This window comes from Falco biarmicus, chromosome 7, assembly GCF_023638135.1.
Source record: "Falco biarmicus isolate bFalBia1 chromosome 7, bFalBia1.pri, whole genome shotgun sequence".
In the NCBI taxonomy this organism is placed as follows: domain Eukaryota; kingdom Metazoa; phylum Chordata; class Aves; order Falconiformes; family Falconidae; genus Falco; species Falco biarmicus.
The window spans coordinates 23,109,797-23,137,397 of NC_079294.1; the positions used below are offsets into that span (position 1 = coordinate 23,109,797).

The 27,601-nt window shown below is 43.8% G+C and overlaps 1 protein-coding gene across 2 annotated transcripts; it reads right to left on the bottom strand.

The window, feature by feature from the left end:
- Positions 1–27,601, bottom strand: ZFYVE1 (zinc finger FYVE-type containing 1). 2 transcript variants are annotated; one of them, XM_056345147.1, is made up of 12 exons: positions 27,481–27,601; positions 25,569–26,438; positions 11,538–12,042; positions 9,409–9,623; positions 7,233–7,339; positions 6,167–6,275; positions 5,487–5,584; positions 5,264–5,381; positions 4,730–4,900; positions 3,799–3,979; positions 3,176–3,289; positions 1–2,106 (listed from the first exon to the last, which is right to left on the bottom strand). In XM_056345147.1, exons 2-12 carry the CDS (start codon positions 26,061–26,063, stop codon positions 1,874–1,876), a joined length of 2,346 nt encoding a protein of 781 aa, XP_056201122.1. In that variant the 5' UTR covers positions 26,064–26,438; positions 27,481–27,601; the 3' UTR covers positions 1–1,873. The 2 variants fall into 2 exon arrangements, with proteins under 2 accessions (XP_056201122.1, XP_056201121.1); XM_056345146.1 differs by lacking the exon at positions 27,481–27,601 and adding an exon at positions 27,062–27,338.

A 27,601-nucleotide genomic window follows, 5' to 3' on the forward strand; every position in this document is an offset into this window, starting at 1 on the left:
TTGTTGAAACAGATACCAAAGATTTTATACAAGGAATGTCATGGCTGCTTTCTCTTTGTGCATTAACATGGTAGTAAAGCTACATGCATAAACAGCACACAGGGCACAGCCTACAAACCAAGAACACGGTGCTCACCCATTAAAAAAATAAAAATACTTTGAAGCACAGAATTATGCTGGATGTGCAGAATGCCTTTTAAGAGAGGATTTCTACCTAACTCATGCCTTCCCTTGGGCAACTGTCAGTTTATGGCAGACTTTGCTTACAAAAAACATTAGACAGTCCCAGTAAACTCAGCCAGTACCAAAGGTATCCCGGAACATCTTCTAAGTCTACTTCCATGTGTAGGCTGGATGTAGTTGTGAAAAGGCCATCACTTTGTATGTTCTTTCAGAGACAAAGTGAGAACCACTTGTTACAAGGAAAAAAGTCAGTACACTTGTTCAGAAGATAAAGTCTTTTATAGCAGTTAATTTAATAATACAGTCCTAAAACAGGGTGTTGGGCACTCATCTACACAAGAGCACATTTAATAAGCTGGGGAAAAAATACCACAGTTCCAGGACATTGCATCAGACTCCAGCCACTCCAAGAGGAGACAGTTCTCATGTGGTGGAAGAATTCTTGTCTATGTAAGCCAAGAAGGGAGAATTTTAGGCAGTTTAATCCACAATGGTCTCTTACTTCTTATAACTGGAACCACAAATCCACAGTACAAGACAGTATTAGTTAGGTTAAGTGCTGCTTTTGAGAATAAAATAGTGAATTCATTGCAGTCCTTCAATAAAAGGATGAAGTCCAGTGAGTGCCAGTTGCTAGGAGCAAAGAAGAAAGGTTCCCATTTTCCCGGTGGATTTGTAAATTTGTATTATTAAAAAAAAGGGAAGTCAAATCTGTGCTGTTTCTATGCAACCGCATCTGAGAACACAGAGGCTCCAGGATCACTCAAACAGTGGGGGAGAAGAAAAGCCATCACACCCCAAACTTCATATTTCAGAATTGCCTATGTCACTTGTCCTCTTGTTCTGCTCTGGACAAAACTTTTAACTGAAACAAGCTAGCAGAGAAACTTGAAGAAAACCTGAGTACATGAGAACATTGTCAGGAAGAGCAACACCCTCCTACCTTTTGATATAATACTGAAGTTGAAATGGCAAAATCAGAATGCTCTGCCTTGTGCCGTATGATTTGCTTTACCTTTCAGAGCTCTACTGGTCTCTACCAGGGGGTCTGCTTCAACTTGGTACCTCTTGCACTGCAAGACCACTGCTCATATCACAGTTCATACAAACTTGCTGATGAATCTGGGTTTAATCTTCCACGGCTAGAAGTATGGCACCTCCAGGTGTAGGGCTGGTTGAATTACCAGGTATAATTCATAAATCAACACTGGAGATTTCCTGGCAGCACAGAGTCCAAACCCTCCTCACAGGACATCGTGATCAGCAAGACGTTCCAAAAGAAGAATCAGAAGGCCCTAAGTCTGATCCAATATACTAAGGAACACCACCATCCATCATGTGAACTAGGAATACTCAAAGCTTCATTAGCCAACTGTATATTCTTAATATACTAAATTATACATAGTTGATATATTTGTTTTTCTTTATTTGGAATAAAATACACTGGATTTTGGTTTGCTCATTTACAAGGGAGCTTCCTCTCTTCCCCATTTAATTTGAAATTAAAACCTAGAGGCTGAACGTAAGCTCATTCCCAGTGTTCCAAGATGGATATAACATGAGAGGAGGCCAGACACTGGAAACATGCACTCTGGCTGCAACAGGTTAAGAGGTGAAAGGGAGACCAGATATTTTCATTTGTAACCCTGAGAACATAAGGAATTGCAAAGATCTGGAGAAAAGCCTGGGGTTAAAGGTCACCAGGCTTTTTATTGCAGTTAAAGCAAACTCGGACTGGGTGATCCCATCCACGAGAGGGAACCGCTCTGCGGTCATGTGAGCATTCGTCACAGAACCCCTGGCCACAGGCCCGACAGTGGTGTTTGGAGAGTTTGATACTGAATTCCTTCCGGCAGTTGTGGCAGTGCAGGATTTCGTGGTCTGGTACCCAGTATGCAGGTCGGGCAGCATCTTTTACCAGACCTACGGAGGAAGCGAGGTGGGGGGAGGAGAAAGAGGGAGAAGAATATAATCTGTGAACATGAGCACATCAGGAATGTACTCCAGTGGAAGCACTCACACACCGCAAGTTATATCACTGCCATTAAGGGGAAGAAGACCTACTGACAGAATACTTCAGTGCAATGGGTAGCCATTTAGGCCATTCTGCCATTCTCCCATGCTCTGCTTCTCTTCAAAGGGATAGACTGTCTCTCCTTAAATGGTGGCATCTTCTCTTAAGCAGACTCTTCTAGAGGTTGAGACAGTTGCCTTTCCCTACGTTGTTTCAGCCACAGCCAAAAAAACAGAATCACCAAACCAAACTTTCAGATATGCATATACTGTCTGCACTGAGAAAAGGGATTTATTCTGCCTTTCATTGAGTCGGACAAGGGTGATGCCAGCACAAGCTGCAGGCAAAGCAGTGGAACAATGATCGCTGCAATGAGTAGGAAGTCAGGTCCATCAACAGAAGATTCAAATACAAAGTATTTGCTGACATACCTGAACTGCCACCCAGCACATGAAAGAGCAGCAAATGTTCACTGTACTAAGCTCACCATTAAAAATCACGTTACTGATTACTTTCCTACCATTACCGACCTGGACAACTTCAGATTCTCAGCCCTCCCTTGCAGAAGTACTGAGTACCAGTAATATCCATGAACACATTTAAAAGGCACTCAGCATCTCTGGAAGAAAACCAAACCTGATAAAATGCTTCCTAATTGGCCAGTCTTTAGGGAACCCCAGGTGGCAGGTCACCGCAGTGATGCATCAGGGGAGCACAAATTACTCACAGCTTGGTGCACACAGATTTGCACAACAGGGAGAAAAGAGGAGGTGTGAACTGCAGAAACAATGTGCTGAAAACCAAGAGGAAACATCAAGCAAGAGAGGTGCAGGGGGCTGCAGAACTCTCAACCAACAGTGGTAACATAGTGGAGGGGTCAGCCTGTCACAGACTCTTGAAGTTTAATCAGAAGTTTTGCTCTGTGAAAACAAAAATGCCTCTAGACAAAAAAATCCATCAGAAGAGATCAGAGCTTACCTAAGGGAATGTCCATGGCTGTCACCACTGCTCCAAGAGTGTTCTGCACAGCTTCCCCCACCTTCCTGGCAATAAGTGTCCCCCCTTCCTCGTCTGAAGGCAGCTCAGCCACATCTGCATGACACAAGAGTAAAGGCCTCAACACCTAGGTCCAGCACGATTTCTGCCAAGTTTCAGTTAATTTACACCAGCAAAAACCAGCAGCAAACCCAAAGAGCAGCTCGCAGCCTCTCCTCAGCCTTTATCTTCCACATCCCCAACCTTGGATTACAGAGTTCTCGCTTTCATTTCAGCAATAATGGACAAAATACACACTCTGCTGAAAGAGCAGCATCCCTGCTCTGATGCTAGCTCCACACCATCAGTAGATGCCAAAAAAACAAAGTAAAAATCCAATTAGAAAATAATTTTGTCAGGGGGTCAGGTATCTGGTAGCTTGTTGCAAGGGTCATCTTCCTGCCAAAAGGCATTGAGCTCGTGAGCTTCCCTACTAAAAACTCTGTACCAAAGCCCACTTTGAACACTGTCTACACCCAATGGGAATGGTTGTGACCCAGAAGCCAGGGACAAAGGCTTCAGACTATTGCCCAGAGATAATTCTGTCACAATCAACTCAAAATTACCTAACTGGATGCCCCTGTTTTCATAGCAGTTGTCACACACACGCACTGGTGCTGGTCCCCAGCCTCGCTCAGGCACTGGACGAGTCTTAGAAGAACAGCCATCACAGAAGCCCTCTCCACAGGCCCGGCAGTGATGTTTAGTGTCGTTATCTTTAAAAGGCGTGTTGCACTTATTACAACTCTAATCAGAGCAACATAGAAAGAAAAACTGTTAGCTTGATCTTCCTTAATAGAAAAATAAAAAGCAGAATCCCAGGATGGCAAGACTTAGACTAAAACTGTGAAAAATATAGTTACACTTAAGACTTGGGTGCTATCAGTCGTATAACTTCACCCTAGGGAAGCAATTCAGACAGGTAGACGTACAGCAGTTAAGCCAATAGATTGCTATGATCCCTTCATTCGCGATCACAACTAATTACAGACACATCACGCAGGGCTAAATGGTGGATATTTGATCTTTGTGGGGGGTAAGAATTCAGAAGGCAGTTTTCATTGAAGAAGTATCTGTTCCCTGCAAGACGCAGGGAATCCTTTCCTAGTTAAATTGCAGGGGCCAGCTTGTTGCATCTGGCATGAAATCAGTTTAATCTGCACCTATAAAAATAGTACTATCAACTGCAGTAGCGAGTTGATGTCGATTCCTTGCTTTGAAGAGCAAGTTCATGCACACTAGGATTTTCCACAATACTGCTGGGAGAGGAGCTCACAAAAAGTAGGGAGCAACAGTCTCTTTAGCAGGGCTGGGCAGAGACTCTGGCTTAGTCAAGAATGGGAAGAGCTGAAAGCATTTCAGTTCTTAAAATTGTAGAAGGGCTTGCTTGCTGCAATAAAACAAGACGCATCTGGAATCTGCAAAATACTGTATTACTTAAAGGGTAAGGATGGTTTTAGCTACACAAAGTGTTTCTCTACAGCAGCTGCTATTTACCAGGATCTGAGAGTTGGGTCTCCAGTAAGCTGGGGCAATCTGGTCTGTCAACCAGGAGGTCACAGCTTTTGTGGGTCCCAGGCTAAGTTCAGATACTGATTGTGCCATGAAATTCATCCCATCCAACAAACGCTGGGCTGCATTGTTGTTGTCTTTCAGAAATCCATCAGTCTGGAATTAAATGGATATTCATTTGAGAATAAAAACAGGAAAACTTTTTTTTTTAGATGCAGATGTCTGTCACTCACTGCTTCTGTTAACTGGAGGGCAAGCAGGAGCAAAAAATTCACCAGTCCTACTTTGAAACACAGGGGTAGGTTTTCACAGTGTAAACACGTTCATAAACTGTAACTTAGCCATTTCAAGACAGCCAAAAGATGACTGAAGGCCCCTGCAAAGGTTCTTTTAAACAGCAGAGACATGAACCAGCTGTAATGAAAGCAAATCCATTTTCTCCATCAGTGTCCAGAAGAATCAACATAGACACGTGCATGGCTGCACACATACACAAAGACTATTCAGCAACCAGCTTACCCCTGGCCAGACATGCTCAATTTCTGTCCTCACTACAGTGTTCACAGGATCTTGGTTGCCAAACCAGTACTGTCGGCTGCGGTACACCACCCCGCAGTTGGGACACTCGATCACATACCTGCAAAAGAGGAAGACAGGTTACCTCAGTGAGATACTGGAAGTCCAGCACACCAGGCAACGTGGAGGCAACAGACAGCAGAAAGATCTTAGCTGCAGTACTCACCCCGACCAGGCATACTTGGCAAGGCCCAGCCAAGGGGAGTCAGTGGAAGCAGAGGTTTTTGGCACCACGCTGACCTCCATCCCTCGTTCATAACAGGCCTATAACACAAAGGCTCAATTAAAGCTGCGTTCTTCGGAATCCCGGACTCCAGGTCTCACAGCTGTTTGGCCACATAAAGCATATAACTTGGCACACAGTTGTCTCCACAGCAAAGGAGAGCGCTCATCAGAACCGATTTAAAAACAAAACAAAACCCGCTATCAATAACGACATCAGGGAAGCATTTCTACAACAATAAAAACCATTATGGTAGCTGAAAACTTTCCTGTTTCCTGCATGCACTCTTCAGAAAAATTGGCTAATACCAAGCAATGGGCCTAAGCAAATAAGAAGAGTAACCACATCAGGTATGTAGAAGGTCAACATCAGCCAGGCTGAAAGCAGCTGGGTTCACAATTTAGCTATCAAATGACACACAGCACACAGAGCTGATGACCTCTCCAAGCAAAACTGGGGATCAATTTTTCTTGTTAAAGCCACAAGCACCTCTCCCATTTGAAAAACTTGAAGAAAACAGGCACATGCCTGTTTTCCTCATTCCATCATGAAATGTTTCCTCATTTCCTGGGCCATCCTTTCCTTCTCCATCCTTCAGACCTTATCCTTGCGTCACTACTCACCTTGCAAGTGTAGACTCTGTTATCATACTGGTGAGAATATCTGCATCGGCTTTTTGATTCATGAGGGACTCCTTCCTTTGCATGGTTCATGCTTTTCTTGCAGCCACACCTGAGTATGCAAAAGCAAACCATGAACTGATGCTGTTAGATATGGGACAGATGTCACCAAAAGTTAATTCATGTTACTATCTTGCATTTGCATAGACGTTTTAACCCCAAAGCATTTTCACAACCGTACATACAGCAATTACATCCTTTATCATTGAAAGGCAGGCTCTTTGGAAAGAGGCATAGCCACTACTTCACAGTACAAAGCAGTGCCACACAACAATTTAGTGCAGGAAACGATCACTGTAGCCAATTTAAATGTCACAGAGAATTTTAGGAAGGACTAACCAAGTTTGGAAATTGACCAGGACAGAGCTAACACTGCAGCCCTTGCAAGGAGCTGCTAGAAATTCTCTAATGAGTGCAGGAACATAGCACCGTATCACATTTGAAAGAAAATGTTTCCAGAAGCACAATCAGCCATAACATCATGCTGCTATAGCGCCTCACAGACCCAGAGCACTGACTGCCATCTGCTGCTCTTTAAGGCTCAATCTTTGGGCTCTTCACAGAGAGCCAAGCTCTAATCAGACCTGGGGCTCCACTTAGATCTAGTCACCGAACGCAGCCCAGGTCCATGATGCATGCTTTAGGATTGTTTATACTGTTTAGGTAATAAAAATGGCAGGAAAAATCATCATAGGAAATGTCAGGGGATTTCTTCAGACACTCCTTTCTTCCCACCCTGTGTGCACTGGGGAGAAGATATGGGCAGAACAGGTTTATAGCCATACACAAAAATAGAGTAGGCAAAGACCATGCATCCAGCTGGGATGCAGCAATAACAGCTGTGCAATTCATATAAGAGTTCAATTTCTAGCTAATTTTGCCTGGAAGTACTAGCTGATGACAGGTCATGTCAGGTGTCAAGATGTCACAGAAACTTTCTGTTCTCGGGCTGCAGACCAGGGCAGCACTATCTTCTAGAAGGATGAGGGTGCATTTCTCATCTACTTACCCACAGCTGAGGCACACAGAGGAGCATGTGAAATATTCATCTGGAAAGAAAGAGCTGTGAGCCATCTGGTCATCGGGGATCTCCCCACTGAACCGGTCACTTAGAGCCTGTCAAATAGAAAAGAATGAACTGGTAAGGGACTGAGAGCAATGCAGACATTTTAAGAAAGCTTTTGTAAGCAAAAGCATGGGTTCCCTACTGGAGGGAGAGGCAAGAGAGTACACAGCTAACAAATAATTTCTTACTGATGTGGAAATCAAGACGACAATTAGAAACCAAGAAAGACAACAATATTGCACTTATATGGAAGTGACCTGAATGCTTGTAAGATCCTTATTCTTCTCTTCTCTTCCTGCTCCTACTTTGAATTTTATAGTAGAAATGTGTGGTAGAAGATCACATCTACCTCTATGCATACAACCCATGCCCACAATAGCAGGGTTCTTGCTAAGAGGGCTTTGCATTCTGGAAACCTCCAGAAGGAAACTCGGAGAGTAAATTCTCACAATGAGTACATGAGGACACATTCTTGGCCCCTCAGCTCAGAAAGTGCTGCCCTGAGTTTTCCTCTGGTCTCTTGAATAATTGTTCTTCTCTGGTGAAACTGAGACAAAGGGATTTGTTTCCTTTCCTGGGAGCATCTGTTCGCAGATTAAGCCAGTCCTTAGCCCTGACACACTTCACCTTTTTCAGTTCTTTTGGGTGTTATGGTAAAAAAAAAAAAAAAAAAGTTAGCACTGGTTAAGGGTTTTCTGGATTGAGATCTCTGAAAATATAAGGTCTAACTGTAACTATTCCTACAGCTGAGGTTACCATAGAGGCTGCCTGCTCTTCTTTTCCTCCCTCTCCCCTCCTCCCAGGGAGTAGGGGGGGAGCATCTCTGCTGTCTAACAAGGGTTGCCCACACAAAAACACAGACACGTGTGTATCTCTCACCACAGTTTCTCTCAAATAAAATCTCTACACAGACATCGGATTTCAGAGAATTTAAAGGAAATTAGCTTTAGGATCTCTTTTCAAGCTTGACTGATACAGGCCAACAGATTCAGAAGTTAAAGGAGGTGGACATAGGTCTCTAGCAAGCCTTGCGTCCTCAAGGCAGTGAAGCAAAAAAAGTTAATTTCTAGTCAGTAGTGATCTGAACACAGCCTCTACTCTACTGGACACGTATTTAAGTATACTAGCAGCTATATCTGAAACTGAATTACTTTATTATTGCAACAAAGTCCTAGAAATCAAACTGGAACTAACCACTCCAGCTGTTTTTGCCTTGCTGCCTGTCTGCTCCCTAATGCAAGGAACTGTGTACATGCCACCCCAATACTTCCCTCTGTGTTTCAGCTACCCCAAATACAGAGCAGATGGAATTATCTGCTCCAACAGCTGCAACTAACATCAGAAAAAACTGCTAACACTACCTTCTTCTGTAGATATGCCCCAGCTCTGCCCACCCCTTCCCAATGACAGCTGTGCTCTTCAGGCCAATGAAAATATCATGCTTCTCAGGTAGTGGTAGCAATGTGCAGAAACCCATAGGACAGACTGCAAATTTGAAGACCCAAAAATCTCTCTGACATCCTAGTGAGTGACCTTTCTAAGAAAATCACCAGCTGCTTTCTCTGTTTTCTTTTTGTCAGCCTTCTGATCTGACGCTGTACCTGTGAAATGATTATTCATTTGGCTTGATCCCACCTTGTTCCCTACCTACCAACACATCTCCTTCCTCCTTTTTGCCTCATAGCCCTTGAGTTACACTACACTCAATGCTAGGTTTTGCCAACCATTAACTCCCTCCAAGCCTTCTGCATTCCCTCCCCATGTGCTGAGGCCATCCTTGGGAATTTCACCAATAACTCCTTCTGGGCCTCCTATCTGTCATCAGTTATTTGTTTCTTTCCCAGTCGGTTTCTTCCTGGCCCAATTTTTTTTGATTTTGCTCTTCAACTTCTCTTGACCTTTCAAGGTCTTTGCCAAAAGTTTTAAAGTTAAAAAAAACCCCAAACTACCCAGCCTATCCGGCTGTTACACAAAAGTCATCATCTTCATGGAAGATCTGCTTTACCTCCAGACATCGGCAACATCACTAGCTCCCATGCTCTACCTTTATTAGCTGCCACTGACAGTTACTAGCAACAGCGATACAAATAAAGATCGTGATGAACTCTTCTCCACTTACTTTTAGTGCTTTGTAGATAACCCCAGGCTGTCGAGGTGACCGAGTGGTGTTGTTCTCCAGCTGCTGCTCCACAGCTCGCCTAAGTCCAGAGAAATCTGTTGGAGGATTGTATGTCCTTGTTCCCTTGTAGTGGATTGAGCTGAAAGCCTCAGGAAAACAGCTTAGCTTCCGAAACCGATCCTGAATGAGCTTCTCAGGAACCTCAGAAGGATGATCTATATATGACAGCATCAGCAAGTATATAAACAACTGACCGTTTAAAATAATATTTAAATTGCACAGTGCTTTCAGCACAGTGCTAGTGTTTTCCTAATTACACCCAAATACATTTGGAATGCAGTTATAATTATATTTTACAAGAAGGAAAAGAAACAAACTATTTCCAAAAGCAGTGTCTGCTTTTGATACACAGCTTTAGATCCTAAAATCAAGTTCCACAGGTAAAACCAGAAACATGTAGGTTTGGAAACACAGATATCCAGAAGCAGCAGCAATTTATGACATAATATAAGGAAAATCCACATCAGCACACTTGTTAGATCTTCACACCAGACCACAACTTGGTATAGCTAGTCGTAGCACCCTGCTAAGCGGAGGACATGGACTTTACATGGGCTGCTTATTCTCCACGCCAATCCTACAGCAAGGAAGGCCAAGCCTCTATCAACCCTTTGTACCTGGCAAAGCACTTCAGAACTTTAGCCATTATCAGGTCAGACTGCAGAGCTGACCACATTCTTCTGCCTGCTTCCACGTACCAGTTGTACACTTCAGAATAAGGCAGGCCCCTTCTTCCCTGCCCTAAAGCTATATAAACACACTTATCTCAACTATCCATTGAGACGGATGGTTACAGCTTGCTGCAAATCCATATGTGAAGAGGTTTCTTTCCTATTCCTACCATGATCAGAAGTTATCATAAAAATATAATTCTACTACACTGACTTTGCACGCAGGTGCAGCTATCATTATGGGTCACTAAATCTGACCTGCTGAAACAGCAATTCAACAACTATATGAAACTTTGCATGGCTAGTCAGCAAACTGCTATGTAAGAAAAGGAACTGCCTTGGCAGGTAAGTTTAAAGCAATTAAGAAGTCACTTTAATAAGAGCCAGAAAGAACGCCAAGTTCTTCTACTAGCTCAAGAACTTACTGGTTAGAAAAGCCAAAATGAGAACGTGGGCCAGCAGAAAGCTGCTGTGGTATTACACAGCCGAAGACTCCTACATGTTCACAGACAGCAGGACTGAGCCTCAGCCGGTGCAGGCCAATTCATTAGGGCTCTTGCTCGTCAAAGTATCAGAAAGGGACAGCATAAAGAAAGGTTTCATTGTGCCATTTGAAGCATGGAAAAAGTGGGGCCAGGAGAAAAAATTTAGATCCCTATACAGTCAAAACCAAAACATGCCGTGACTTCAATAGAACAATGCATTTCACTCAGACACACCAATAAAATAAACAATTTAAATATGCATAATCCAGTATGGCATGAGCCAAGTTAAAAGTACTGGTGAAGAACACTGAAAGTGATGGGAATAATACTGAGCCAGGCCTGCTGCTTTGGCCATATCAGATACTTGCACAGATAAAGGTGGCATCAAACCATCTTCTCTGTGCCACCATAACCTCAGCCCCAACCTCACACCAGCCTCAGAACGACGTTAGTCCAAAGAATTTTAAAAAGTAGAGTGAAGTTCACCAGTTTCATTATTCTTCCTCATCCCAGTTTCTACACAGAGATTTGTTAGGTTTTTTGCAACATGATACGCCATATCCCTGCCAAAACCCCAGGGTGTCTCAGTTTTCACCTTCGTCTGCCATATCACACATACTCATGATCTTGTATGATGACCCCTCCTATGGCTGGCAGAACTCCCATCATGACTAGTCAGTGCTGATGTCCAGCTGGCTAAGAGGATTATTCTTAGCTGATATGGGGTAGTCAGATTGCTATCAGGGAATGATCTGCTATTTCCATAGCCTGGGTCCCAGACTGGAACAAGCCAGACTAAAATGCAAACCGCATCTTTTACATGGTAATAAAGAACACCGAATATTCAATGCAACCTGGCAACTTATAGATAGCACTTAGCACATCGTAATTCAGTTTCTCACTGCCTACTCACCAGAGCCCAGCAGCTTGGTGTACACAGTCTCATGAAAGATGATGACACCTGGACCCAAAGTTGACAGAGGAACATCTAGGCCACAGCGGGCTGTGGTAGCTTTTAGCTCCTTAGTGAAATGTTTTAAATAAGCCTCCGAGGCATCACCAAGGAATTTGAAGAGATCATTGTGGAGCCTGTCAGCACGAGTACGGTAGATGACAAGGTCAGAGATGGCCAGGACCTTCAGCAGCAGCCGTGTTCTCTGGCTCAGGTTCACAGTAGCCCCCAGGAGGCCCTCTGTATCAATTACCACCACTTTGCGGACAGGGTCATAGGCTGCCCAGACTCCAACTGTGCAAGACTCTTGGGCTGGAGACGTCTTGAAGACTTCCCGGCCATAGAAGAAAGTGTGGTTAAGGGTGTGAGACTTGCCATCCCCCGTGTTCCCAAAGATGGACACTACCTTTAGATGCTGGTCAGGACTGCAGTCCAGTTTCTTAATAAAGTCTTCTTCATTCCTTACCTTCAAAAAAAAAAAAAATTATAACTATGCAATTGGAATAGACAACACTGGAAACACAGCTGGTTCCAGGATTCATAAGATTAATGAGAATGTTTACTTCCTATTCAGATTCTATCATAAGTTTCTGAAGCACCAAGAAATCCAAAGAAAAATATTAGAAAGCAGTTCTGTAACACACACGCATCAGTGGGATTCAGGCTGCTCCATCATGTAGCTGTTTTGAAACTGATGCCTCACGGTGATTATCTGTCTAGTGAAACCTCTTGTACCTCACCTCATTCCCTAAGGCAGTCCTTTCAGGGCAGGGCGCACAACCCTACTTCCCCGTCTGCCAGAACAACTGCTTGGAGCACGGCAAATGCTCTCAGTAGCACTAGTCTCCTGGCAAGCATCCAAATTCAGGCACAAAACAAGGGAGTGCTTTTGTCACCTTAACTTGCCTCATCCACAGAGGCTGAGCACCTGTCTAGGGAGAACACACTCCTCCATGCAGCTGTGCTGCATCTGTGCACAGCCAGGGCTCTCCAGCTGATAGATCCTTCCGCTAAAAGGAGGGGCAGAGAAAAAGAAAGCAAAGTTGTGCGCTGGAGTCAGCTGGTTGAAGCAGGTCAAACTGGCTTTTACAAAAGTCCCACAACTACCTCAATGATCTGTTTCATAATTTTATGCATTGTGCTTTCATTAAAAAACAAACACACACCACCACACACAAACACAAACCCAAGAAAGTATAGACAGCCTTCAGCAGGTAACTTCTCTTTGGCTTCACATGGATTAAGTGACACAAATCATGCTATTTAGGTTAGAGAATAGGGCATTTTCTGTTCAGGTACTAGAGCAACAGGGAACACATAAACAAGCAATGAAGCAGGTTAGGGGCTCTGTACAAGAGCCTGCCTTGGGTTTGTTGCAGAACACAGCCTTGGCTTTCAAAAGCTTCATGCTTTCGGCTATGGTTGTTTATCACTTGCTTTTTCTTCTTCCAACAGGTTTTATCCATGTGTTACGTGACTGGGAAGAATATGACAGAGGCACTTTTTGAGAAGGGTTAAATTCACCTCCTCCATCACAATTCCCTCCAGGAATTCCCATCCACTGAAAGGATCAGGGCTTCCATCCCTTCTCACTGGCCTCTCAACTTCTGGAAGCTCCTTGGCTATTCCTGGCCCCCCTCCCCCAAGTACATTTGGAAGGTCTCACGATATGCAATCCACAGAAGCCATGAGGTAACAAATGGTTTCTTTCAACAAGTTTATTCTTAGATCAGCAAATTAGTTTAAGACTCAGTCAGCCCCATTTTCTCTGGTCAAATCTATCAGCAGCATCTAGACTTCGAAGGAAAATAAAAAACCGCCAGCGTGCCAAAAAATAAAAAATAACCAGTGTGCCAGACTGTGGTTGGGAACAGCATTCAAAAGAGAAACTGTGGACTGTAAGGCTGCAGTAGCTTCTCCCGGACTCAAAACATTCAGGGCAACCTGACAGTATGGAAGAAAACAGGAAACAAATCAAAATGCTCTAACAGAAACTTTTCTGGTGTCTGTGGGAGACCATCAAGATACACTCCAGTTACAGGTGCAGGAGAAAGGGTCTGCTTTTTTGGTAACTGTGATTATTAGCTTGTCATCAGGAAGATAATTTTAGACAACAGATGCAGTTTCTCTTAATGTCTCTGGAGATGTCTCTGTGGATAAAAGGAAGTTCTTGGTTCATGGGATAGCTCCTATAAACATTCACAGATTTGATAATAATGTTATCTGTATGTAAGCAAAAAGAAATACGAAAATCTTGTTTAATTTAACCCCCACCTCCCAAACTTATTACCATAAGGGTGGCAGACCCTCTTTTTGCTGGAGTCAGTGGTTATGTACTCCCTGGATGTCTCAAAGAAATAGCAGTCTTCAAACAGCTGCTTAAGGATTGGCAGGACAACTAATAACTATGGTCTTTTAGACAGCACTGGTTGTTATTCCAGTATCAGTTTGGGAGAGTTTGTGGAAGGGGCTGAGTTAGTAATGTCAGAAGGCACAAAAGACAAGGACCACAGCAGTCAACTCACACAAACTCTACTGCAGCTGAAATTGTCCCAAGCTGAGCTAATGCAGATGTCCACACCAGCAGCCTTCTTTCACACTCAATGTACGTTAACTTATTGCGGGAAGAAGAGCTGGATTGCTGAGCCAGGCAGAAGAAAAGTTGGTTCCACATCAATAATCCAGGTCACTCCAGCAGAAAAGTTAGACTGAATATCAAATCAGGCACCCAAAGCACTGAGCTGTTACCCCCTTTGAAGGCTCTAGGCTCTTTCAGGCCTCCTTGCAGGACAGAACTCAGGAGTGATTTGGACAAGCAAGTCACCCAGGAGCACAAGAATGCACCAAAGTCTAGCTAGTCCAATGTTGAGTCTCACAGGTCTCAGCAATGGGTGAGAAGACATGAAACAACTAAATGTTTCCTGGCATGCTTTACCAGCTCTCAGTAGTCAGATGTCAAAGGACTTCCCAAGCACTGGTTGCATCTAAAGACTCATGTTCGGTAGAGAAGTAGTAGACATAGCCTCTAGGAGGTTGTCTAACCCCTTTGTGAACCTAGTCATAGTTTTGGATCCTACAACATCTTGTTACAATAAATTCCATGGGGGGGTAGGGGGTGGAAGAAACAAAACCAAAACCCAAACCAATACAACCAAAAAAAAAAATCCCTTCTTTTTGTTGAATATACTCATATGTCATTGGATGTTCCTTGCTTTTGTGTGCTTGTCTTCTTTAACCACTGTTGAGCACAGGGATGATACTCTCAAAAAAACATCCACAACAATCCCTGTATCAGTAGTCGAATTTTCCTCCCTTGAGGAAGTTCTTTAAAGACATTCAAAGTCAGAGTGGGTGTAATAAGTGTCAAAGTACTAATACTCCTGGGGCTCAAGTCCCACTTCTCAGTTTTGCTTCTCATCTCTAAAGAAATTTGCATGGTACCACCTTCTGCTGCATGTGCAAAGGACTCATGTTTCCATAGCTGTGTCCATTCCCACGTTTCCAGAGTTCCACATCTGACATGAACAGTAGAGAGTAAACATGAAACCTTCCTTAAATTGCACAGCTGTGTCAATCAAGAATGCAAACTTTGTATGTCTAACCTAAGGACAAGAGGCATCTCTCCAGCCCCTTCTCTATTTTGCCATTTCCAGCATCAGAGACTCATTTACACTTTTGTTACAGCTCTTAAAAGAATATTGTCTTCTAGAAAGCACAGTTTTTACTCCATCATGGGTCAGAATCCCAATTAGCCTTCTTTTACAGTGTTAACTACATTTCTGTTAGCAACTGTCATCCAGCCCCCCATGCAGTCATTCCATCCAAGTTAAGCTGAACTGCAGGTGAAGGTCTTCAGCAGGAAAACCAGAAGACTGTACAGCTAAAGTCCTTTTTAAAAAAAGACATAAAAACTCATACCACAGTGCCATGGAACACACTTAGATCTGAAGACTCGTTGCCATCCATACTTGGAAATCTGTTATACCTACCGTAACAAGTTTCCTAGATCCAAGCCATAACAAAAGTCGAACTGTGTAGGAAGAGACAAGAAACAGGTTCTGCTAAAATCACATTCCTGCCTATGAATTTCTTGGAAACAATGTAACTGGAACAACAACATGTTAAAAGCTTAAGAACAAGCCCCATAAAATAGAACAGTTTCCAATGACCTGTACTCATACAACTTTAAATCTGCCTCCGGGAAAAACAAACATATTAAGAGAATCCAACATTTTTACCAGAATTTTCTCCTTTTAAAACTCTTTATGAAGCCTTTAAGTCTTGCTAATATTCATGGAAGCAGTGCACAAAGCCCGAGCTGTGCCACGATGACACAATAGCTCAAAACAAAAATCAAGAGTGCTTAGCATAGTATTTACCACAGCGCCTTCATTTGCTAGTCTTACACCGTCATTTTGACTTACATTGGTACTTGCTTTTGTTGTTGCATTTTGAAATCTTACTCTTTGCTTGACCTGATTTTAACAGAATATTTTCAATAACCAAAATAATTTTCTGCAATCAAGAAAGATACCATCATATAAATCATTAAATTTCTGTGTCATTAGACTTATCTAACAACCAGCACACGACAATATCTTCCAATACACAATCACTAAACAATTAGGAGGATATAAATTTAACACACTTTTCAATGAATGGAAGAATAAGCTACAAGATTTGTAGAAGCACATCCAAATATATACCAGCATAAAATTGCAACCATCTGAAACAAATCAGTCTTCAAGCAGAAGCGGTCAAAACAACCAAGTGGAAAAAAAAACCCCAAACAACAACTATTTCCCTTAAAGTATAATTTAACACTGGCTATACAAGCAATTCTGCTCACAGTTCAGAAAACATTTTAAAAAAATAACGTTTCCAAGAATTCAAACTAACACCTGAAAACAGGATGCGAAATGGCAAAGCAAGCTAAAACAAGATCTGCAACCTTTTAAGGAGACAATTTTAGGTAATTGATCTTAAGGACAGAGTATCATGTCAATCATTAAACCTGGAAACAGAACAGATCTGTCAGATCTGCCCACCTCAACACAGACTACTTTACGACACAGCTTCTAGATTTTGGCCGTTGTGTTTTACTCTAAAAAAACTGAGTTCCTATCCAGAGGTAGGTGCATACAGAAGTCTTATGGGTGCATGCCTAAAGCCCTAGGTTCTACCATTAGGTCATTGCATCAGAATTTCAGTGCACATTGAAAACAAGAGAGAAACCTTTAAAGCAGATTTCTTCAACTACAGCCTGTAAGACTAATCTGAGAAAAATAACCTGCACTACAGTACAGTGTTGCCACCAAAATTCACATCTTTGCAGAGCTCCCTCACAATGACTCCTGGAAAGGTAGTGCATGAATGCAAAGAAGTGCAGCTGGCTTACCCCAGCAACTCAAGTGCAACAGCTATTATACAAGCAGCTGGAAAGTCCCTGCTTTTGCCCCAGGAGAAACTTTTGTTGATATTCCCAAAAGTTTCTTGCTACCAAGTGAGAAAAAGGATTGGGTAGTTCCCTGTGAGGAAAAGAAACTCTCTGCTATGAAACCCATGACATCAGTAGAGCTGTGAGACGGGCTCTAGACTATCATAATTCAAATGTTGTTTCCACTAAGATCATAGACTAATTCAGGCTGAAAGAGACCTCAAGAGGTCATTACTCCCTCCTGGCTTTCAAAGGCCTCCAAACAAGAGAGATATTGATCATAAGCAGGTGCTCATGAAGAATCAAGGCTGACTTAAGTCCAAGCAGCTCTAGTTTCCTACCCTAGTTTGTCTCCTATACCTTTTCTTCTGCATGACTTCCCACAGAAAACATTATTTACGCCATTACTTGAGTGTTCCACATACAACTTAAAATCCATAATCCAATTACATAGCCATATTTGGTAGAAAAATAAGTGCCTCTGAAACTTAAATTTCCTAAAAGCCTGATGAAAATAAACAGCAAAGAAAAGAAAGATGCTAATAACTTTTCTGAGGAAAAAGTTTGTCTCTTGTCCACTCCACACAGCCAAGATACACTAGTAAGCTGAGCAGTCATGCCCATACTTGCTAGCCAGTAAGCATGCTGGCTGGCACGTGACAGCACACACGCTGCTTCTTCCCCAAAAGAGAGAAGATGTGGATAAGCACTGGATAATGGGAAGCAGACATCTCAGAAATTACTTTATTAATTCTACTGCTCGAAGAGTTACTTTTTATGTAACATTTTATGTTACATAAACATTTATTTATGTAAACATTTTATGGTAGCTTGGGAAAGCTTTCCCAAAAGGGCTGCCTTAATGGGTTAGTTTACAAAATTGCATATGTCATACCAGCAGTTACAATCTGTTGTTCAGGAGTAAGTTATTAATCATTGACCCAGCAAACACTTAAATATATTTATCATTATTATGCTCAGTAATAGCTTCGACTCCAGCCAAGCTGGCAGCAGACATCAGCATTCTCAGGATCGGAATCCTAGAGAGGCTCAAGCCCAAATTGAGTGAGCTGACACTGGATGCAGGGACAGCAAAATAAAGGAGGAGACAGGCACACCCTGAAGATTTAAGGTTAGATTCCAACACTCCTCAGCTTTAGCTAGTTTTGACCTTATTCCCCATGCTGGGCGCAGGTCTGGCTCAAACAAATGGTTTCATTTGGATTAGGGGTGTTTTCTAACCTCAAGTTTTTTGTACCTGCTATTTGCCTTCACTGCAGTACCACCTACAGGTTCTGTTAAGATTTCTCATCCATGAAAACAATATCCCTGAACTGAAAAACTTTTTCAGACCAAAGTTAACCTGTTCCTCCCCACAGCTCTAGCAAAGGAATTAAAGGACAATATTTTTTATGGGTTTGTACAGCACTTAACAAGATTGAGTCTTAACAGGACCTACAGGTCCCTGCAACGAAGGGTGGAGGCTGCCCATGTCTGGGGCCCATGTCAATCTATTACAGGACTCTTTCCTGAAAGAGGCGAAGAGGTAAGAGTTAAATCCTGCTTAACAACCCTACCCAAAGAGAGAGAGCCTATTTCAAAGGTTTTAAGACAGTGGTAGAAAAAAAACTTAAGGGGATGGAAGGTAATCCAATTTGATTGGACTCCTCCCTAACGCAAGAAGCAATATTGCCTAAAATATTGCTATTACCAGGTCAGTCACCCTTGTAGATGGAGCAGAGTTACATGAAACTGCTGAAAGCAGAAGACTAGACAGCTCACTAACCTGTTTGCTAGCAGAAAAACTAGTTTTGCAACAACTCAAAACTAATAAAGACTTCAAGGTAAATGCAACTGCTGCAGAAGTAATGCTAATTTAAGAGTGTCATCTAACTCTTAAAAAAGAACAGTAAGCAATAAAGCAGAAATAATTATTCTGTATCCTAAGTACTTTTCAAGTTCCCCACAGATGTTAATTTGGCCACACAGCTACCAATTACCACCCCAACATCACAGCTGTAGCAGCAGAGGTCACATTCAAGTGAAGAGAGTTGCCCAGAAGACAGCAAGTCAGCGAGCAAGTTCCTGCTGTACCTATTGGTCTTCCTCAGCACTTGGGGTAAACAGATCACCTGCGTGGACACTACTCCGTAACACTGTCTTTGTTAAGAGTCTTTTAAAAACCTTACTTGTATCACTGTTCCACTCTTCCTAGAAAACAGTTACTTTGGTTATTTTCCCAATTGCAGGGTGTTTTGACAGGTAGGCCAAAGGACTGTGAAACTTCTGGCTTTATGCAATCATACAGCAAGGCATTAACAACCCAGGTAAAAAAGTAAAGGGTAAACTGCAGCAACACCTGCCTCCCAGTGACCCCTGCAGAAGGGACAAAGTGGAGAAGATGGACAGGGCAGAGGGCTGCAGGAGAGCAAGCTGCCAGATGCACCCCACACAAAGCACTCACAGCCTACTCCTGCTGGCAGCACCCAGAAGCCCAAAAGGATTCACTGGATACAAGCAAAGAGAGGTACAGCAGAGGAAGCGCTAGAACACCCTCTTTCTCCCAACAACCCTACTGAGGCTCAGGAACTCCTCGAATGAAACAGTGAGTAATTCCAGAGTGGCTTGCCACCCAGCTTCTTTCACCTGTGACATGCTCTCCCTTGCTTCCACACCTGCACTCATTTCAGCATACGGACAAAAGAGAATGGAAGCAAGCAAGAGATTTTACTTTAATTACAGCCCAAGAGAACCATATCATGAACAAGGTACAAAAGCAGTGCCAGGGAAAAGCAATATTTAAAAGTGGCTGTGTTCAAATTAGCTAGGAGTCAACCTGACACTGGTAAAGGTGCTGTGCCTTTGTTGAATGGATGGCTCCTCTCCCATCTTCTAAAAATACTCTTCAAAATACTGGTATATGTCCAGTGGAAGAAAGAACACTACTAACCAGCAATAGCTAAGCAGTTTTTCTACTACTTTATTCCACGGACTGAAAAACAGTGTGCACTTCAGTGCAGGAGAGAGAACTGCAAAACTGATAACAGACTGCGATGGGAGGAATAATGAAAAACACCAAAGTAATAAGGGGAAAATTCCTAGACTGTAGGACAGCAAACTCCCAAAAATACTTTGGCAAGAAAACCTCTCTGAAGCACAAAGAGAACTCGTTAGTAGTACAGCAACAATGAAGGACAGAAGTTACATATCCTGATCAGACAGATCACACTGACCTAAAAAGCTTGGATTTCTTCTTCCTCCTTTACATCCATAGCACATACACCAGCTGTGACTCTTCACTTTACAGGATATGGACTAAAATTCTCAGAAACTTATAGCTGACTGTGCTACCCTAAAGCACACACACACACACACAAAAATCCCCCAACAGCAGATCAAGCAAGAGTGTCATAAGAACTAGTACTATTTGCTAGACAAAAGCTTTTCTACTAGGAGGCAAGCCATAAGACTTGGCGATTGTGATCTTCTCTTAGAAGACATACATTAGCTTTCATTGACTGACAAAGAACACGAGTAGGAAGAAGCATGCCTAGTAACTCTCCATTCTCTCATCCCTACACTTTTTGCCAGGCTTAAATCCATAGATAATAAGGAAAAAATCACAGTATTTTCATCAGGCTTACAGTGAGAGTGAGAAGAGGAAAGCAGCTACATCCCTAAGGAGTTATCAGTCTGTACGTGTCACTTTTCACAAGGTGGGACAGAGGAGGACACGTGGACTGTTAGAGGCTGGTTATTTAATGATTGTCTAAAATGGTCTGTATTTAAATAAGAGCTACAGGTCACACGGCATCATCTGAACAGACTGCAAAGAATTATATAGATCCTGCTCAGTATTGCTGAGGGGAAGAACTTAATCCTTTAGGTGTCTAACCCTGTTGGCAGGAATAAAAAGAATTCAAAGAATGGTGCTGTATTTAGGAAATGGATCTCTATTGGCAAAACAAAAAAAGTTTATAAACTTCTAACTGCTGCTTATAAACTGCTAACTGAAGAAAGGGAGCTCACAGTCAGTATCTCAGGGGAGACCCAGAAATGAATGTATGCTCCTTCCTCCCCCACAAAATTATACTGCTGGGGATATTTTTTGTGACTAGCTAAAGGAAGAAGTTTTTTTTTCTTCCTGTCTCCTTAGTAAGACAAGCTACAAAGTCAGTACCTTTTATTTTTCTTTGAAACCCAGAGATTGGGTAAATTCTTGTGACAGAGCTAATTTCAGGTCAAAGATCAGTGAACTCTTTAAGGCATGCTAGTAACAATCAAGCACATCCCCTATCTTCTGGGGTCAATGAAAGACTTTTTCTTCTTCTATAAGGTGTATGTGCTGAGTCCTTAATTATGGCTTTGGACAAAGTGTTATCACAGAAGCCACTAGTGACACTACAACCAAGTTCTGATCCTGTGGTAAGAAGTCTCAACATTTGTTCTCCAAATTGTTGTTATGTATTGCTAAGCATTTCTTCTCCCCTACCTCAGAAGTAGTCGTAAGTAGAGTTCGCTGTACAACTGATAGATAACTCCCTGCTTTATGCTAAAAAGCTCTATTGCAAAGGTGTTGTAAAAAGACAAAAACGGGATACTGTTCCAGAAACTGCATAAATGTAAGTACAAAAGACAGATACAGACCAGTAGAAAAGTTCAAGAGACAGTGAAACAGTAGCAGGACTTGAAACAACTATCCTAAGCCAAGTTGTGTTTTTATTGTTGTACATTTCTGTGGTTTTCGTAATAGATCCATGAATACAGGGGAGTTTTAAAACAGATCAATTAATTTTCTAAGTTCTTAAGGGAAGTGCCTCCTGTGAGCAAGGGGCAGCACTAGTGACAGCACAATACCTGCTTGAAAATTCAGCAAGCTAGAGGCAAGAAAGAAAATCTGACATCTTGACAGAGAAGAACAGGAGATTCAGCTGGGGGATTCGCACACAAAAAAGAAGGCGGCATGCAGTTTGAATTTAACACAGCAAAAAGGAGATGTGGAAGATTTAACGAGAGCAGCGTCAAGACCAAAGCAATTGCCTGAGGAAGTAATCCCCACACTATCATTGAGTAGAGATGAGCAAGGAAGACAGACTATGTCAGAGCCAATTAACAAACAGATGCTGCAGTTATCAAGAACAATTTGATTGAAGTCTCTGCTTTAGATATGTAATAGATAAGGCCAAAAGTTTAATACTGTATAAAGAGAAACTGCATAATGCTGCATAAAACTACCACATAAAATACTACATAAAACTGAGAAAAAGGACCTAGAAGGACCTAGAATGGGATCTAAATGGCAGATGATGCCAGTTCACAGAACATGGACAAGATTTATTTTCTGACAGAAGAAATCAATAAGGTCTTATGAGGGGCGATAAGTCCTTGGAAAAAGGAAAGGCAATTTTGTGGTGTAGGTCAAGAAGGCTGGGGACTAACACACAAGTTGCAAAGCATTACGCTGTGTGGTGAGACAGCTGGGGTTGGACTCCACGAGTACCAATCTCTTTCTCTGGTTCTTCTGCAGACTTGTGGTACAAACTTGGATTTAACCCTTAACAGCATTTTCTTAACATGAGATAATCAATCTGTTTCTGAGGTGCTCAGATATAGCACTGTTATGATCAACGTCACAGAGAAGCTTGCATTTCACAGATCTGAACTTCAGCTACTATCAGTTCTCTACAAACAAATGCTTCACAGGTGGTTGTTTAAAATGGGACCTTTCCTAACTAAGTGGGTTTGAAACAAGCACAAGAAGTCCACAGCTTTCTGAGCTTATGGTTATGTCTGCAAAGTGCAAAAAGCTTTGAGCAGGCCAGTACATCTGTGCAACATGGCACAAAAACAGTTACGCAGATCTCGGAATTATCGTAGCCGTATCACTGCAGTGCTGAGCCCAAGCTAAGATTCTCTACTTCTCAGCTAAACTAATTTCCTCAAGCACAGCTCCTTATGGATTAATCTATATTGCTTCTGGATCTTGAACTAGCTCAGTTATCGTTCACATGCCATAAATGTCCTTCAGTTTCAGAGCTACCACCTCCAAGAACCCAACAGGAACAATGAGATGAAACATAACCACTTGAGCTTAACAACTCCAACTTCCAAAGGAAACCAAAAAAGAAATCTCTTTGTGTTCCCATGTCATTGAACCACTTTCCAGTCAGAGGTTTGTAAATACATATACATCAGCGAGTTCCTTGATCCATCATGTTTGATCAGCAGCATAACTAGTTCTTCCTAATTTTGTAGGACTAGCATTTCAACATTTCTATGGCAGAATCTACCACTGATAGCAAATCAGCAGTTTCCTCTCTTATTTCCTAACTAATGCAACAATCTTCAAGTTCCAAAGGTCAAAAACCAGATGGTTAAAGATAGCTGGACACCATAATTCTGATTAATCCTTCTCCTGTCTGCTGAAGCTTAAGAAATCACACACCATCAAACCCTGAATCTCCACATTTCAAGTTATTACTATTTTGGCATTTTGGTTGGTTTAAATAAAGAACATTCTTAGGATTTCTCCCCAGGTAATCAGCAATAATCTTGCTAATGGCAAGCACAAAAACCTGAGGATCACTTTCCTACAGCTAAACTGGCTGTTCAGTATTATCAAGAGCAAAAGATGCTACAGAAGATGTCTTCAGAGCTAGCTAGTCATCTTGCAGCCCTCTCTAAATAAAGGTCCTCATGCTCACTAGCAGACACATCACTATAATAGCAAGCACTCTAAGTTCCAGCTGCCAGAAAATATTTTAATTGAAAACTTCTCAAACTGCTTTGACACTGGCTGCGAGATGTCATGTGAGTATTCAGCTATGAGGAAGAGGTCACTCCAGGTGAAAGAGCTCTGATTTAACATCTTGATAGTGAAGCAAGATCATCTTTGGAGAGCTTTTCCAACCCTGTTCTGATCAAACGGCTATGATGTGATAAAGGACCATTGCTGTCCCAATAAGGAAGTTGGCTTTACTGCCTATGACATTTAAATCTCAATGCACTTGCTTGCAACAGGCAGCCAGAAGTCCATCTCAATAAGGCTTAGAGATGCATGGGTATAAAGATAATTTAAACCAGTACAACTACACACAGCCACAGCTTGTGAGCAGCCTTCCAGGACATCCCTGTTCCAAGACATTTCAGAGCTTGCTCTAGTGGCTACATGAAGATCATTGAAAAGTCTGCATCTTAAAGTAGCAGTTGCATCTGCCACGCATTACAAGGAAATGTGTGTGTGCTTAGGGAAGACACACAAATTCCAGACTGCTACTACACCTGAAACTCACTCACTCACTTTACAGTCACTGGTGTCCTGCATTGTGTGTTTTCTGTATCAGTGCATCTTAAGGCCTGTTATATCCTTTCCTCCCTTGCCCCTTCAAAAGCCATGAGAATTTGTCGATCAGTACACCCGAACTGACCAAAATGCAACCCAAGTATCTTGCATCTATTCTATATTATAGTATAATTACAGCATGCATCTATATAGACACACACACTCTTCTATTGTATGGAATAGATACAAGATACTTCAGTCACGTTTCCTTGCAATGCGTGGCAGACATTGACTGTTACTGTGATGGGTACAAATAGCTAATTGACCAACAACCAGAATATCATCACAATTCTTTTTACCACTGGTAGTATGGATATGTCAAATCAGAGCAACCAGATACTGAGTCTTCAGGTGACCTCACATTTTCTTTCAGTGTTCCCTAAATGAGGTTAAACATGAAAGATGCAAATTGGAAACCAGAAGATGAAGCTGAATTTTTTGTTGTGTAACTAACCTGCTCTGTGACTTTTACACGTTGCTTTTTTCACATTTGTAAAGTATTTTTACATTTGTAAAGTATTTTTACATTGTAAAGTGCCAACACCAAATGTAAGGGCCAACAGAAGAGTTCATTAATGGCATAAATTGAGTGCCAGACTCTCCAAAATGTCTCCTGAGGAGCTGTTCCTGGTCAACTAGTATTTCTATCATTATTACCAGCAGGCATACCCCAAATTGATGGCCGATTTCCTCCTTTTTCAGCAAAAGGCTAACAAGAAATAACATTTGTGACAAGCAATACAGCTTAACCACGGTGTCTGTAGGACTCGGATGACACGCTTTGGATGCTTATTTCTACTTTATCCCATTCCTAAAAATCAGATGGATTTCCTGATGCTACAGGAGAGTAGCAGGGAGCTGTAGTCTTGCATTGCATTAGACTTGGTGCAGTGCCCACTCCTAGTCATACAGTAGGAGATTGGCTGCCAACATTCCCATTTGCAGGATACCTACTGCAATACTCTCAGTTCAATTTTGTTCAGGAATGATCAGCATCCTGCACAGACAGCTCTTATCTTAGTTGTGTGTGTCTCAGTACAGCGTCAATTCTTTCACCAGCTTCGCTTTCCAAGCCTCTAACTGGCTATCCTCATTTTGTTACGGTTGCTGCCAAGTTACACTTCAAGTATTAATCATGCATCACAGCAGCCTGCTAGACTAAGATAGAAACTGAAGGATCTCACCCATGCAAACAAACCACAGCACTGCTTACCTGAATCTCCTCAGTTTCATCCACCAAGAGGAAACTCACAACTTTCTCTGTCATCTTCCTTCTCCTGGTCTCCTCATCCATTCCCTCCTCTTCCTGCTCCTGGACTTTGCCAGCATGGTACACGGTGACAGGGTGCTTCCTTCTGTTCCCCCCAGCATGCGTTCTCTTCTGACACTCCACGCAGAGGTTGATTTTGCACACCTGGCACCTCACTGCTGCTATCTGCCTTGAGCCCGTCATACTGGCGTGCATTATGTTCCCATTGGCACCTTTGCAGGAGTCACAGTATGGGACATGACCGGGTCTTATACGGGTCCGTTCGTGGTTCCGTAACCTTTCTGGCTGATGCAGCTCTTCTTCACAACGCTGGCACTGTAGGCTCCGGCACTCATCACACTCAAAGATTGCTTCATCTGTCCCACTGCAAACATAGCTTTCCTGGCACAGGAGCGTCGTGTTCTGTCCTTTCTCTGCAGTTTGTGTGTGGGCGCTCATTTTCAGACTCCTTTAAAGCAGTGTTTTTCCCTCCTGTTTCTGCTTTGAACAATGAGGTGTATAGAAGGCAGTTGCAAATTTAGTATTTCCACAGGGGAAAGGGACACAACAGGAATGCTGTCTGTACTTAATTTTAAATAATCAGTAGATGTTTCTGTAAGCGTCATACACTGACGTGCCTCCCAGGAAGAGTCTTGGTGACTGCAGCTGAAGTTTTCTTTCTCCAAAATAAACTTAAACGATGTGACTGGTTTCACAGACTGTTATACCCAAATGCTGCCAGACATTCTGTCTCTGCTCAACTGCGTAACATGTTTTCAATGAGGAGAAAAAACCCCAGTGTTGGGTACTTCGGCGGGCAGGGCAAGTGTTCCCCTGAAGGAGAGAGCGGAGGGAGACAGCTGGTGAAGAGGGGCAAAACGAGCAGCAGGGACTCGAAGCGCACACACATGTACACACACACTGTCAATACTAGAAAATTCTCCGCTTTCGCTCCCCAGCTAGGCTCCTCCTTCAGAGTTCACAGCATTTATTTGCTGGGAATTTCCTGATGCGCTTCTCCCGATAAACAGAAATCCGCTCGCTTCTTGTGCGCTCCTCCCCGGAACGCCGGACACCGACGGCTGCCACGGCCGGGCTGGCGGATTCCCCCCTCCCCGCCCCGGGCTGCCAGCGCGGGCCCCCGAGGCCGGCGCCCGCTGAGGGCCGGCTGCGCACCGAGCCGCCTTTGTCTCGACCTGCTGCCGCCCGGCGGCGCGGGGCCCCAACCCGGCCTGCCCGCACCGGCCCGCGGCCGCCCCCCGCCCAGAGCCGGTCCCACCGCGGGCCGGCCCCGGCACCCCAGCCGGTTCCACCGCCCCGGCAGCGCTGCCCCGCGGCGCCCGGCACTTGTGGCGCGGCCGCTCCCGGGCGGGGCGGGGCGGGGGCCCCCCGCGAGCCGGCCGTAGTTACGTAAGGCCGGTGCCGGCCGGCGCCGCGCCCCCGCGCCCCGCACCTACCTGGGGCTGCGCCCAGCGCGGCGCCGTCCTGCTGCGAGCAGCGGGCCGGGAGGAAGGGGGAAGCCCCGGCTTCCTCCCGCCGAGCGGCGGCGACGGGGCCGGGAACAAAGGCGGTGCGGCACCGGGCGTCGCGAGCCGGGCTATTGTTTACAAGCCGGCGGCTACCGTTCTTCCCCTTCCTCCCGCCGGCACCCGGTGACTAAGGAGTCGGGTCCCGGCCGCGGCTTCCTCCGCCTCCCCCCACCCCCGCGCCCACCCTGCGCCCGGCGGAGTGTCCCGGTTCCCCTCCCCCAGCGGCCGGCACCCCGACCATACAGGCGAGGAGCCCGGCAGGGCAGGACCCGCGCCCCCTCCGCCCGCTCCCTTCGTTGTCAGCCGGGATCAGCTGATCGCGGGGAACTTCAGGGTTATTTTCTCACGGCGGAGACGGGAAGGCGGCGGGCGGGGCGGCGCTGCACGCCGGGAGATGTAGTCCTGGGGCCCGGCCTCACGGGGCGCCGCCGGCGGGCTGCACCGCGCCGCGGGGCCTGCCGGGAGGGG